This window comes from Lates calcarifer, linkage group LG2 (assembly GCF_001640805.2).
Source record: "Lates calcarifer isolate ASB-BC8 linkage group LG2, TLL_Latcal_v3, whole genome shotgun sequence".
Lineage (NCBI taxonomy): Eukaryota > Metazoa > Chordata > Actinopteri > Centropomidae > Lates > Lates calcarifer.
The window spans coordinates 13,834,921-13,847,735 of NC_066834.1; the positions used below are offsets into that span (position 1 = coordinate 13,834,921).

At 43.3% G+C, this 12,815-nt stretch overlaps 1 protein-coding gene across 2 annotated transcripts in view; it reads right to left on the minus strand.

The window, feature by feature from the left end:
* Nucleotides 1-1,272: 1,272 nt before the first annotated feature.
* si:ch211-71n6.4 (para-nitrobenzyl esterase) overlaps nt 1,273-12,815 on the minus strand; it is a 197,644-nt gene continuing 186,101 nt past the window's right edge. For both annotated transcript variants that reach the window (XM_051075922.1, XM_018692867.2), the window contains exons 3-10: nt 11,309-11,729; nt 9,177-9,284; nt 7,602-7,798; nt 6,586-6,788; nt 6,446-6,504; nt 5,156-5,323; nt 3,708-3,935; nt 1,273-2,958 (exon numbers count right to left, since the gene is read on the minus strand). In XM_051075922.1, the coding sequence (XP_050931879.1) occupies nt 2,816-2,958; nt 3,708-3,935; nt 5,156-5,323; nt 6,446-6,504; nt 6,586-6,788; nt 7,602-7,798; nt 9,177-9,284; nt 11,309-11,729 (1,527 nt within the window). In that variant the 3' untranslated portion in view covers nt 1,273-2,815. The remainder of the gene's footprint in view (nt 2,959-3,707; nt 3,936-5,155; nt 5,324-6,445; nt 6,505-6,585; nt 6,789-7,601; nt 7,799-9,176; nt 9,285-11,308; nt 11,730-12,815) is intronic.

Sequence of the window (12,815 nt, forward strand, 5' to 3'; positions counted from 1 at the left end):
TCCTGCATCTGTCTGTGTTGATGGTGCGGTGATTGTGAGTCTCTGTAGCTGTTGTGAGTTGGTTGGTTTTTGACCTCAACACAGGGTGCTGCCTCTCTTACCGTGACTGCTGTTGGGGTGAGTGTCTCTCTCTCTTCTTTCAGTAACAGACCTTTACAAAGACCAGTGTGTCAGAAAGGCCAGAAACATCCTGACTGACCCCTCCCATCATCTCTGTGCCACCTGAGAGGAGGCTCCACGGCAGCTGGGCTAAAACATCCAGATTGTGTGATAGTTTTTACTCTCAAGCCATCAGAACTGTGTCCACTGACCACCTGCTTTCTAAAGAAGACATTTTATCTAAACTACTTTACATTGCACATGTAACTGCATCAGCACTTTTCTTCAGGGCTGCTCTGGGTTTTAAAAGCCATAGAGAGAGTGATATCTGGCTCCCATGTGCTGAGTGTTTCTACTGGAAGAGACAAGTGAATATGATTCTGATTCTGAATCCCTGTCTCTTTGTAGCTGCATTGTGAGTCTTCCTGGTCTAAATTTTCTCTCTAGTTATACTGGCGTGTCTTTGAGTCTCTTTGTTGTTGTTCTCTTTTTAGTCCTTTTGAGTGAACAGTGGTTGTGTCTCTTTGCAGTCATGTTGTGAGTCTTTTTACATCATCTTTGTTGTTATTTTGTGTTTCCTGGTGGTCTACATTTCCTGTCTTGTCACATTATCTCTCTGTTTGATTGTCTCTCCGACGTTAGTGTGAACAGTCACTTCAGAGTCTGTGGACCTGCAGCATCCAGGAACTTTAACATCCAAACCTGTGGAGGAAGAACTTTAACTCTTTTACTTAAGTAAAAATATTTATTTAGAAACTTCAGTGATGTGAAAGTAATGAGGGAAAATCAGAGCAATATTTACAGTATTCAGAGACGACACTGTCCACGGACACTGTGATGTTTCACCTGTAAGAACTTCATGTTGATGCTTTGTTTTCTGACACAAAGCATCATTTATGAGTCATTCCTCTTGTTCCTCCGGTCTGACTCTTCTTCGTGAGATTATCTGGTTTGTTAATCAATAGGATTTTCAGTTTCACAGTCACTTCAAGGAAAAACTTTACAGGCAAATCTCTGTCTTCAAACTTTACCAGACGAGTGTTTAGTTCACTGTACAGAGAGGAGAGAGGAGACCCTGAGTCCAGATTTTACCAACCTGAAACTCGATCCAACATGAAACCAGGGGGGTCAAAGGGTCAAAGGTCAATAATGGTCAACATTAAATACAAATAATGAAGTGGTTTCAGTTTATTGAGAATAAACAGAGAGTGATAAAGTTTCACTGCATCAACACATGAAGCTGAATTACTGTTAAAAAACAAAGTTCACACATGATAAAAAAAAAAAATAAAAAAAAACAAAAAAAACAACCAGGTGTAAAAAGTCAGAATCTGTGAATGAAAACTCTGTGACGTGATTCATACAAAGATAATAAACCTGTGACTGCTCAGAGATCTGTGTGTTCACGGGGACGTGCTGGCGAAGCGTGGAGGTTATGATTCAGTGCAAACAGCAGCAGGACTTCACAGGTTCACAGAACAAACTCACTATGATTCACAGGTTCAACGCAAACACACACACATCACTACAACATGTAACTAACACATCACATCCCCACCTCACTTTTATCATCTCCCTGAATTCACAAATCAACATCTTCACCTGCTCAGGAGTTAGATTCCCTTTAAGAAGCTGAGGCTGTAGTTACCCACAATTCCACAGGATGAGGCTGCACCGCTGGCCTTCATCAGCGGACAGAAAAATCAATGTCAACATGTCCCTTTTGATATATGTAAGTCTGGATCTGCATCATTATCTACTGATGTTAGGACCTTCAGGACTTTAGTTCACTGAGTCCACATGGTCCTGAATCAAGCTGTGTTTGATTCAGTCTGGAAACAGCCACACAGTAAAGTGCTGGTTGCTCTCTGGGTTTATAATGAAGCTGCCGAGCGTAGTCCACCTGCTCACAGAGGTTCAGATTAAACAAGCTCAGATACGACAGTTTAAACCAATCAAGTCAGTGAACCTCTGCAGCAGAGGACTGTGAGGAAACACTGAACATGATGAGACACTGTTTAACTCAGTGTGCACCTGTCAGAGCTTCAATTTGGAGACATGATGGTCATTTCCTGCTGCTTCTTCCTCCTCCACCTCCTCCTCCTCCCTCTGTCTGATGATCACATCCACTCTGTTTCTTTCTTATTGTTTTAAATATTCTGGACGATAATCTCCCAGAGGTTGACGCAGGCTCACTAACACTTCACACCGACATTAAACTGTCAGCCACTTGTTTCCTTCAAACCTTTAACAGGCTCTCAGTTTGATGTAGACTTACTTCATCTGTCTGTTAAAGGGTAAATTCACACAAATTACAAAACTAAAAAACACCTGCTCACTCACCTCTGAAGCATCTATCTGAGCAGATAGTTTCAGTTTATAGAAAGTATTTCCAGTGAAAGCTGGAGACACTGACGTCTTCGGTCAGCTTCTTTTTTTTATGCTGCAAACATGAAATAAATTCATCTCAGTTGTTGTGAGGTGGAGGCAGAGATGTCTGACCTGTACAAATAAAATCCAAACTATCTGCGGGGATATTTATCACTGAAGCAGGAAAATAAGTTTGTTATCATTTGAATTATTTAAACACTTTTATGTTTTACTCCAAACAAGATAAATGTTTAGCTGCTGCAGGATTAGAGCTGATGAGACAAGTCCACGTGAGTCCACTTCAGTCTGACGGTGATGAGCAGGTCGGTCAGATGCTGATCTGTGGTCAGTTGGTCCAGGCGTAGGAGAACAGGCCGTTCTCCTGCCACAGGTCACAGCGAGCGGCAGAGTAGTCCTGAAACCGACTCAGGTTGTGGGACAGGAGAGCAGTGGCTGATGGGTACTCAGGCCACTCCTTCCCCATCTTACCTGGAAAACAGACGGAGGATGGAGTCAGTGAAGGGGACGCTCTAAGAGACACTGAGACGATCTGTCCTCTCTGAGCGTCAGCCTCAGAGAAATTTAATCAGAAAACATCTGTTTTAATTCATCATTATCTAAAAAAACATCTGCTTCAGAAACAGCTGCAATGAGCCTGATTCTCTCTGTTTCTTCTTGTCATAGAAAAACAAACGACAGTATGAATCCTGATGAGAAACATCAGTAAATAAACTGATCCTGTTTCTGTTTTACTTTGTCTTTGGTCTTTGGTCCAAATGTAAAAATCTGAAAATCTCTTCTGATCAGATTTTGGACTCTCAGACAGACATGTGACTTTATTTTTCAGATTTTATTTTACTGACAGAAAAATAAACAAATTAACAGAGAAAATATTATAAATAATAAATTATTTGCAGCTTCACTCCTGCACAAAGAGATGCAGTCCAAAGAAAACTTGGAGAGCTCAGTGTAGAAACACACTGAGTCATTTTAATCTGCTAAATCTGTTAAACACACTAAATCTCTGATGTGAATTTAAAGTCCACAGACAACTCTTCATGAATAGACGAGAGAGATTAAATCACTGACCTCCTGTGGTCACATGTGTGTTGTCCAGGGAGAATTTCAGATTTAATTTGAACAAACACAGAAGAAAACATCTCACTGATCAAACACCCACTTCCTGTTTGAGGCTGCAGGTGTGTGTGTGTGTGTGTGTGAAGATGAAGCGTCATCACCTGTCCTGGCGAAGCTCACGAGGTGATGTGTGATGAGATCCTGGAAGCGCCTGTCCTTATCAGAGAGAGGTTTCCCCAGGGCGGACTCCAGTCCTCCGAAGAAGGCCACAGCGTCCAGGCAGTGGAAGGAGAAGCGGCTGGGGAATGGCAGCAGGTCTCCGGACACGTTGACCGGTCCGGACGGCGTGTGTGTCACCACGTAGCGATACACAGGGCTGTTCAGGGCAGCTGTAGACACACAGAGGTTGTTCAGCTTTAACTGTGCACTGAGACAAGATTCACTCTGTTGAATAAAGAGAGATCCTCAGGCAGTGAAGATTCAGTCTCTTCAGAGGTTAATGTACGAGGTTGTATTTCTGTTTTACTGCTCTGTATTCTTGGAGGAAACTAAAGGAACCAGTGTGCAGAGACCTTAAAGGAGAAGTCTGATGTTATTCTAACTATTTTGACAAAAAGACTCAAAACAACACTGTCTTAGTTTCACAGTACTGTCTGACCTCCCTGCTTCCTGACCCTGCCTGCTTCTTACAGCACGAGTCCTCGAGAAATCACTCACACATAGAAACCTTTTTTAAAAGTTCTCTCTTCTCTTTTCCCACAGGGACACAAGCGACCACATGCAACAGTCATTTCTGTGTTTTTAACAGATGGAGCTCAGAGGAATCAGATACAGATGATGATAGATTAGAGGACAAAACCAACATAAAGTGTCTGTTTTTCCACCACGAGCCTCCAGAACAGCTTCACTGCTCCAAGTCTGGAGGGATGAACCCATTTCTCTTAAAGATACTCCTTCAGTTGGTGGAGAGAGCTGCCTAACCTGGTGTTTAACTGAGATGAGATGACTGTGAAGGCCACAGCGTCTGATTCGCATCATATTCATTAAACCATATACCTGATCAGGAGTCACAGAGGGGTCTGAATACTTTCTGAGCAAACTGTAAATAAACAGCACCTCTGTTAATGACGTTTTAGAGGAGACAGAATCAAAGTCTTATTAAATTCTCAGTAATCCTGGAGGAAAAGATTCAGAGGTTCAGACTTACGTTCCTGTTTTAGAAGCTTTTTCATTTTTCAGGAAACAAAGAATATTCCATTTTTTTTTTGAGCCTTAAAAATCCCTCATTCATCATCAGTCCAGATTGGTTGTTTTTCAGCAGCAGAAAAAAATTTAAACAGGCCATGCACCATAAAAAGGCCAATGAGGCGAGCAGGAAAATCACCCAGGATGCTTTGCAGCTCCCTCTCACCACAGCTAAATGTCAGTTTACTCAGAACTTCACCACTGAGTGAGTTTAATCAGCCCCACAGGCAGAGGAGCTGCAGGAGCCTCATCTCTGCTGCAGCTGAACACACAGACATAAAGAGAGATATAACTATTCGTACTAATGCTCTCATACACTGACGTACTGCAGGAGAGACAGATGAAACCTCAGGTGTGAGTTTACCTGCAGCTCTCCAGGCCAGGTCGTTGTTGGGACAGGTGACCCTGATGTCAGACACCATGGTGGTGTAGGCTCTCTCTGGACAGCGGTCTGAGGTGGGACAGGGGACCGAGCTCGGGTAAAGGTCCAGAGCGTCTTTGGGGAGGCTCTCGCTGAAGGACTTGAGTTTCTCTGAGGGAGGGAGGGAGGAGGGGGGAGGAGAGAGGTGATGGGACACACAGAACATCCTGTCTCACCCTGATCATGAAGCTCAGGTCTGATTATTATCGTCAGACTCAAGTCTGCGCAGATCAAAAGTCACAGCAGTAGTTTAAAAAAATTCCTGTTAATATGTCTAATAACTAATAAAGGGAGCTGCTTCAAATCTGCCTCTCTAAACAAGACAATACAATGTTAAATGAAACCTCAAATAAAATCCAACCCTAAAATATTTTCTAACAACAGAAATAATTAAAGCAGCAGACGTTTTAATAAACCTGTTCATCCTCCTCCATCAGAGAAAACAACTGTCTCCTTTACATAAACAGTCAGAGTCAAACCAAATGAAATGTGTGACAAATATTAACTTCAAGAACATAATGACACCACAAGACTCCTTATTCATTAGTTTAAAAAAATGCAGTGAAAACATCACAAACTAAATAATATCTGATGCTCCAGGTTTTTTGTTTGTTTTAGTTTTCATGCGCAGCTACACACCTGTGTGTTTTTATATGTTTGTGTGTGTTTTAACCTCCTGAGACCCGAGTGTTTACTTTGTCTGCATGTTTAATTTCTTCTGCTGTTTGGGATCAGTTGGACCTGATTAGTAAAAAAACTAAACTGTGTTTTTTGTCGCTTTATGGAGACAACGGGTTTATTTCACTGTAAAATAAAATAAAGTCATCAGTGTATAAAACTGTTTATTTCAGAGCCTAAACGTGGCTGTGCAAAATATAAACTGCAAACACTGCAACACATCTAACTCTGTTAAGTTTCAACCAGAAATCAGACCAGGTTTTGTTCCTCTGATGCTTTTATCTTGACTTCAGCTGTAGAACATGTTGACAGAGATTGCCGCCATCTTGTTTTTACACTGTTGAGTGCATTGTGATTTTGTCAGCATGTTAACATGTTGGGAGTAAACACTTTGTTAACTGATGATGATGCTGCTCAGTCTGATCTGAGAGTCTCCTCCTGAAAAAAAAAAACGTCTGACCTGAGAGTTTCCTGTTAAACCTGCTGACAGCTGAACTGCAGAGAGAACACCTGAGCTCAGAGAGGGGGCGGAGCCGATCACTCAGACTCTGTTACCTGTTACGAACCAGCGGTAGTCACCCCAGGTCCAGGTGGAGATGTTTCCGGCTGGAGGACTGCAGAGGAGACACAGAGGGCTGAGAACACTGTGACCTCAGTGTGAACAGCTGATCCACCTGAACCAGGTGAGCTCTCACCTGAAGTCGGCCTCCTGCTCTGTCGTCCCCACCACAAACGGGACGTCGCTGTAGTGTCCTCCCTTCTTCTCCCACATCTCGAAAGGTAGAGCCTCCAGGACGTATCCGTCCACCACTGCCACTGGCCCAATGAAGCGCCCTCTGGTGGGGAGGTCTGTCATTTCATCTGCCGCCCAGGAGGGGTACTCCTGCCACGGGACAGCCTGGGGGGGGGGTTATACAGTTTGAATTAGATAATTTAAGTATCAGTAATAAAATAACTTCCTGTGGTTAAAGTATGACAGTAAAGGTACTTCCTGTAGTTAAAGTTTTACAAGTTTTACAAGTAGAAGAAGATATGTGATATATTTCTGCCTTTAAATCAAGAATTAACCATGAAAAACACTGAATTATAAAATTAACTTCACTGCCATTTACAGATGTATTTTATAAAACAAACACAGGAAAGAAAAATCCTCATTTCAGTAAAATGAAGATGATGTAAATATAAAATCAGCTGCAGGTCGTCTGAGTGGCAGCTGGAAAATGTAAAGTGACATTTTAAAAACCTAATAACAATAAAACACAGTGTGATGACTGCTGCTCTTAATAAAGTTCAGTAGTCGTTTTTTTACTGCCTCCTGTCTAATTTAATTTCATAACATCCATTATTCATTCTCCATCGTGTTTTTAAAATGAGGATCTTTCATTTTAATGAATCTGAGTGTGAAGCTGAGGATTCCTGTGTTTAATCATGTCTGAAGTTTCAGTAGAAAATAAAAATCTGATTCCTTCATTAACTCTCACAGTAAAATTAGAGACACTCAGGTGCTCTGATGCCTGGCTGAGACATTACCATCCATCAAAATGTAAGAGTCATTTTTAAAGTCAATCAAACCGTGTGACTGTGTCATAAAGAGGAGCTGAGGCACGAAGCTGATGTTTTATGAAATCTTCAAATATTAAAAGGGAATAACGTCTGCGTGATATTTCTTCTGTTATTAGATTTTTAAACGGCAGAGCGGAGAGTCTCTGACCTGCAGGATCTGTCTGACAGAGAGGCGTCTGAGGCAGCTCAGGTCTCTGCAGCCCGTCTTCTTCAGGAACACCAGGTTGTCGGACTCGGCTCGTTCCAGCGTTGCGTTGTAGACGTACGAGCCGCTCATGTCCACCGCTGCATGGAACAGACCCTTCGCCAGCGGGGACATCATCAGGGTCCAGACCGAGGTCCCACCTTCAGATCAGAGAGAGAAGACAGGCTGAGGGTCACAGGCTGATCTGGATCAGTTTGATCAGTCTGTGACACTGCAAAATATCTAATTATTGATTCATCTGCAGATTATTTTCCTGTCTGTCTAACTGAAACCAAAAGCAGATAATTCTTACATTTGAAAACCTAATTGATCCATTATCAAAACACTCACCTATAAATTCAACTTCCATCAAATGATCAATTAAACTGACTCATTACTGTGGCTCTGCCTCCTCAGTCTGAGTGATCCTGGATGTTTGATACCAATATTTAAACGTATAATAAATACAGAGAGGTTTTACAGTAAAAAATAAACTTTTAGAAAACACTCTTTGGTTTATAAATGACGTCAGACTGTTCTGTTCTCTATAAATCAGCTGATTCATCGACTGAGCTCCAACATTTATTATCTTTTCTATTCTCTCTCTAATTCATTCTAATAATTTCTTTCATGTGAAGACATTTCAGATTATTAAAGGGACTGTTAACACCTCCTGCCTGGTGAAGAAAGATCAGCAGAGAAAACTTTAAAAAGCCAAACTTTTTATTCTCTGTCACTGCGCCACCGTGTGGTTCACCAGCTGCACTGCAGAGAGCCACAGAGGCCTGGCCTGGAGTGTAGAGACCGAACAGAGGATTATGGGAACCAAGCTCCCAAATCTGGACACAGTTTATGCTAGCTGTCTACGTACGAGAGCTAACAGCATCATCAAGGACTCAAGCCACCCAGGTCACAAACTGTTCGTCCCCCTCCCATCAGGAGAGAGATCCAGGACCATCAGACTGACAGACTGAGGAGCAGCTTCTGTCCCCGAGCTGCAGCCACACACACACACACACACACACACTGACACACAACCACACACACAGACACACACTGACAGTAACAGTCTTTTTTAAATTGTAAATACAATTATTATAATCTGTGCACTATACCTGTTACACTGCACTATTTTCTACTTACATTTGTGTTTTTAAATCTTTAATCTATACATTTTATTGCTGCTGGTCTCTGAGCTAACAAACAAGTTTCGTTGTACAACTACAAAGACAATAAGGTCTTATCTGTTGTTTTCTGTCTCTCTGATGTAAATGTGTCTTTAATTCTTTTGTTTTCCTTTAAAGCAAATTAAAAACTTAAATCACCTCCATGTTCCTGTTCCTTCTAGCTTGTTTAGTGAGCCGCCTCGTTAGCTTAAAAACCAGGTCTTAACTTGATTTCCTGTGATCACATGACGGACTCTTGTTTGTTTGTTTGTTTGTTTGGGGCCTTCACAGAAAACACACTTGATCAGGATCAGTCGCTGCCCATGTTGTTGGAGATGTTAAACCTCTGAGGCAGCTGTGACAGACTTCATACCTGAGCTCTGTCCTAAGATGGTGACTCTCCCAGGATCTCCTCCAAAAAGGTGGATGTTCCTCTGGACCCACTTCAGAGCTGCGATCTGGTCCATGAAGCCGTAATTCCCTGCAGCAGAGGAGGAGGAGGAGGGAGGAGGGTCAGTTAGCATGGAGGACCTGCTTTGATGTGGCCTTGTTTCCGGTGTCCCATTTTCTCCATCAGAAACCAAACCGTCTCGCTGCGGCCTGAACTAAATTTAACTCTTCTCCGGCTGGGGAGGCAGGGAGAGAGGGAGGAAATGGGGCATGGAATTAGGAGGATTCAGAATTAGAAACGTGAGAGAGCGGGAGAAACGTCTCCTGGAGGATGAGGAGGACTTGTGTCGCTCCGCCATCATGCCATTGTGTCGTCTCATTTATCGGGTCATTTCACATCAAGGTCACAGCGGGCTCATTTGGATTACGTAACAGAAATTACACAGCTTGACTCACAACATGACAATTTGTGTCCCGCAGCGAGCGGAAATGCAAACATTCAAATAGAATTCAGACAGCCTCAGAAATTAGCTCCATTTATCCAGATCACATTAACATTCATTAAGTATTCACGTCCTAATGGGAAGGTATAGACTCCTCATCTCAGTGTGACTGCAGCACAATGTAAACACCATGAATATTTCAGGCCTTTAAGTGGAAGAGAACGAACAGCCATTATAAGTTTTTTTTTAACACAATGCAGTGATCTCATTCAGGCTGTAAAAGCTTTCTGCATCTGCTCAACAACCATCACCGCTGCCTCGTGAACTTCCTGATCCTAATTTGTGTTTTTAACCGAGCGTGTAAGAAGCTGTTTATTCAAACTCTGCTGCATTTTATTGTTTTTATTTCTATTAATCTGTCTTAAAAAAACGCTGCCCTTTGACCTCCGCTGACACCAAACAATGACAATCACAAACTTGGAGATGAGCTTCAGTTCTGTGGGCTGCTGTAGTTGTGTGTGAAGCTGGAAGCGTCATGAGGAGGTGCAGAGCTGAACGCCGACAGGAGGCACAGAGGAGCTGAGGCTGCGTGTGAGCTATGTTGTGTGTCTATTAAGTGGGGTACACATCAAAAGATGACCCCCCCCCCCCCCCTCCCAAACAAAGTCAGGTTCTAACGATTATCTTGTCTAACTCTTCTGTTGTGTGTTCAGAGTGATTTTACTCTCCCTGATCTGCTCTGAAGACGATCGGAGCCCCACCGATAAATGTTAAACATAATATTTATGGCAGAATATCCTGTTGTGTGGGGAGAACACTGAGGAGAGCCGAACATGCACTCTGTGGACTGTCACCTAGAACAGGACGATAGCCAATCAGGAAGCAAGCTGACTGAAGACGGAAGCATAACAAACTAGAGACACGTCGTCCGCCATGTTTGTTTACTCTAAAGTCTCATTTAACCGTGTGAGATTTGGAGTTTTGAGAGTCCAGACTCTGGTTGTTGGTGGTGAATCTGTTAGCGTGTGGTGTGCTGTGTTGGTCTTCTCTCTGCACATCAGAGTATGACAGTATTTTTCGTCATGTGTGTGGTCTCTCACATTTTATACATCGGGTAAGATTTTTAAAATCTTTTAGTGTGTGCCAGGCTTCAGGTTAATTGGTGACTCTAAATTACCCATAGGTGTGAATCTGTGTGAGTTGGCCCTGTGATGGACTGGCGGTCCGTCCAGGGTGTACCCCGCCTCTCGTCCAGTGTCAGCTGGGAAAGGCTCCAGCCCTCCTGCGACCCTAAGTGGTATAGATAATGGATGGATGGGTTTACTGCTCTGTGAAATCAGTGTTAGCTACAGTTCACTGACTCCAGAGAAGCTGAACAGAGTGAGCAGCAACAACCAGAAACAACAGCTGACCTGAGACACCTGCTCATGAAGCTGATGTATATTTATTAAACGAGCACACCGAGGTCTGGCAGTCTCTGCACTGTGGGAGGAAGCCGGAGTACCCAGAGAGAACCCACACAGGCACAGGGACAACATGCAAACTCCACACAGAAAAGCCCGGGACCTTCTTGCCGTGCAGTGCAAACCACTGCACCATCGTGCCACCTGAGCAGCAAACCAGACTCACAGAAATGTATGGCGTGTTTTACCCTCAAGTGTCACAGACTGACCTGAGGTGTTTCTGGGAGAACCCTCTCTCAGGATCTCCAGGGCCAGGAAGCCGAAGGCGTTGAGTCTGTAGTTGAAGCTGACGTAAACCATCCCCGTGTCTGCGGCGAGCTTCTCAGTGGGGGAGTATCCCGGCTCCCCCCCGCTGAGCATGTGCAGGTACCCTCCATGGATCCAGACCATGACGGGCAGCTTGGCGTTGGGCTGCAGCGTGGGCGTCCACACGTTGATATAGAGGCAGTCCTCCTGGCCCATCACCTTCCCTGTGCTCTTCATCGGACGAACCTGAGGGCAGATGCTGCGGAAACGGCCGGCGTCCGTCACCGTGCTCCCGCATGCCGGTTCAGCAGGAGGAGCCCAGCGCAGGTTACCGACAGGCGGAGCGGCGTAGGGCATGCCCTTAAAGGAGTAGGCTCCATTTTTCTGAGAAAGATGGATTAAAAAGTAAGGTTAAATAAAGCGGTCAGAGCAGATTTTAGAGTCTCATCCAGTTTTCTTGTCTTAGTTTTTGTACTTGTGATGTTTGTGTGTCACTGTAACTCTGTCTGTCCCTCTGGTTTACACTGATCTTCACCCAGATCTGATGTTTGTGGACATCAGACAGTTACAGTTTGTCCTGCTGACACCGTTCAGCACAGTTTACAGTAAACACCGCTCTGAATATGTGAAGAGGAACAAACACTCTGCAGCTCTGACACAGTCTGATTCATATGTTTTTTGATGTTTTGCTCACACTTCACTTGCTCCTGAACACAACATGTCACAACATGACAAACTGAAAGTAAAAGAGCAGGTGGTACTAAAAACAACAACTGTGACTTTGTTCTGTTACTTTGACTGAACCCTGAAAGTGACCCAGCTAAATGGAATTCATTTCATTATTTACACCTGTGCTTCTGTTATTAAATGTCTGCAGTGAAAAGGCCCATATTTTCACTCAGTGAAGCCGATGGAAGCTGCAGATCCAGCTGATAATTCAGTGTTATTATAAAATGATCTCTTTTAGCTGCTTTAATCCTGCTATTGATGAATCTGTGTCAGAGAGCAGCTCACAGTGAAACTGCTTTGTATTTGCTCTGCGCCATGTGAAGTGTTTTGTATCAACAGTGTATCTGTGATAAACATGGAGTGTAAACCGTGTCACTGCTGATATTCGATGGTGGAAACGCTGAGAATCACGTCCAAGCTGTAATAAAACCTGAACTTTCCTTAAAGGGAAACCTTTAACCCTTAAAATCTGCTTTAAACTGATAGTGACACCAGGCACTTCATGCTGAAAACACACCTGCTGCAGCACAGATTCATCAAGAATGATTTTCATTTCTATCAGCTGCACTTTTTTTTTTTTGCACACTAAGCACTTTAATACATAAATAATTCACATGACATTTAGTCAGGGAAGTGAAAACTACAGAGGGTGAAAATGACGATGTAGATGTGAAGTGATCAGAGGTCAAACTGATGACTCAGGAAACTGGAAGAATAAAATGTGTTTCAGTTCAAACTGTT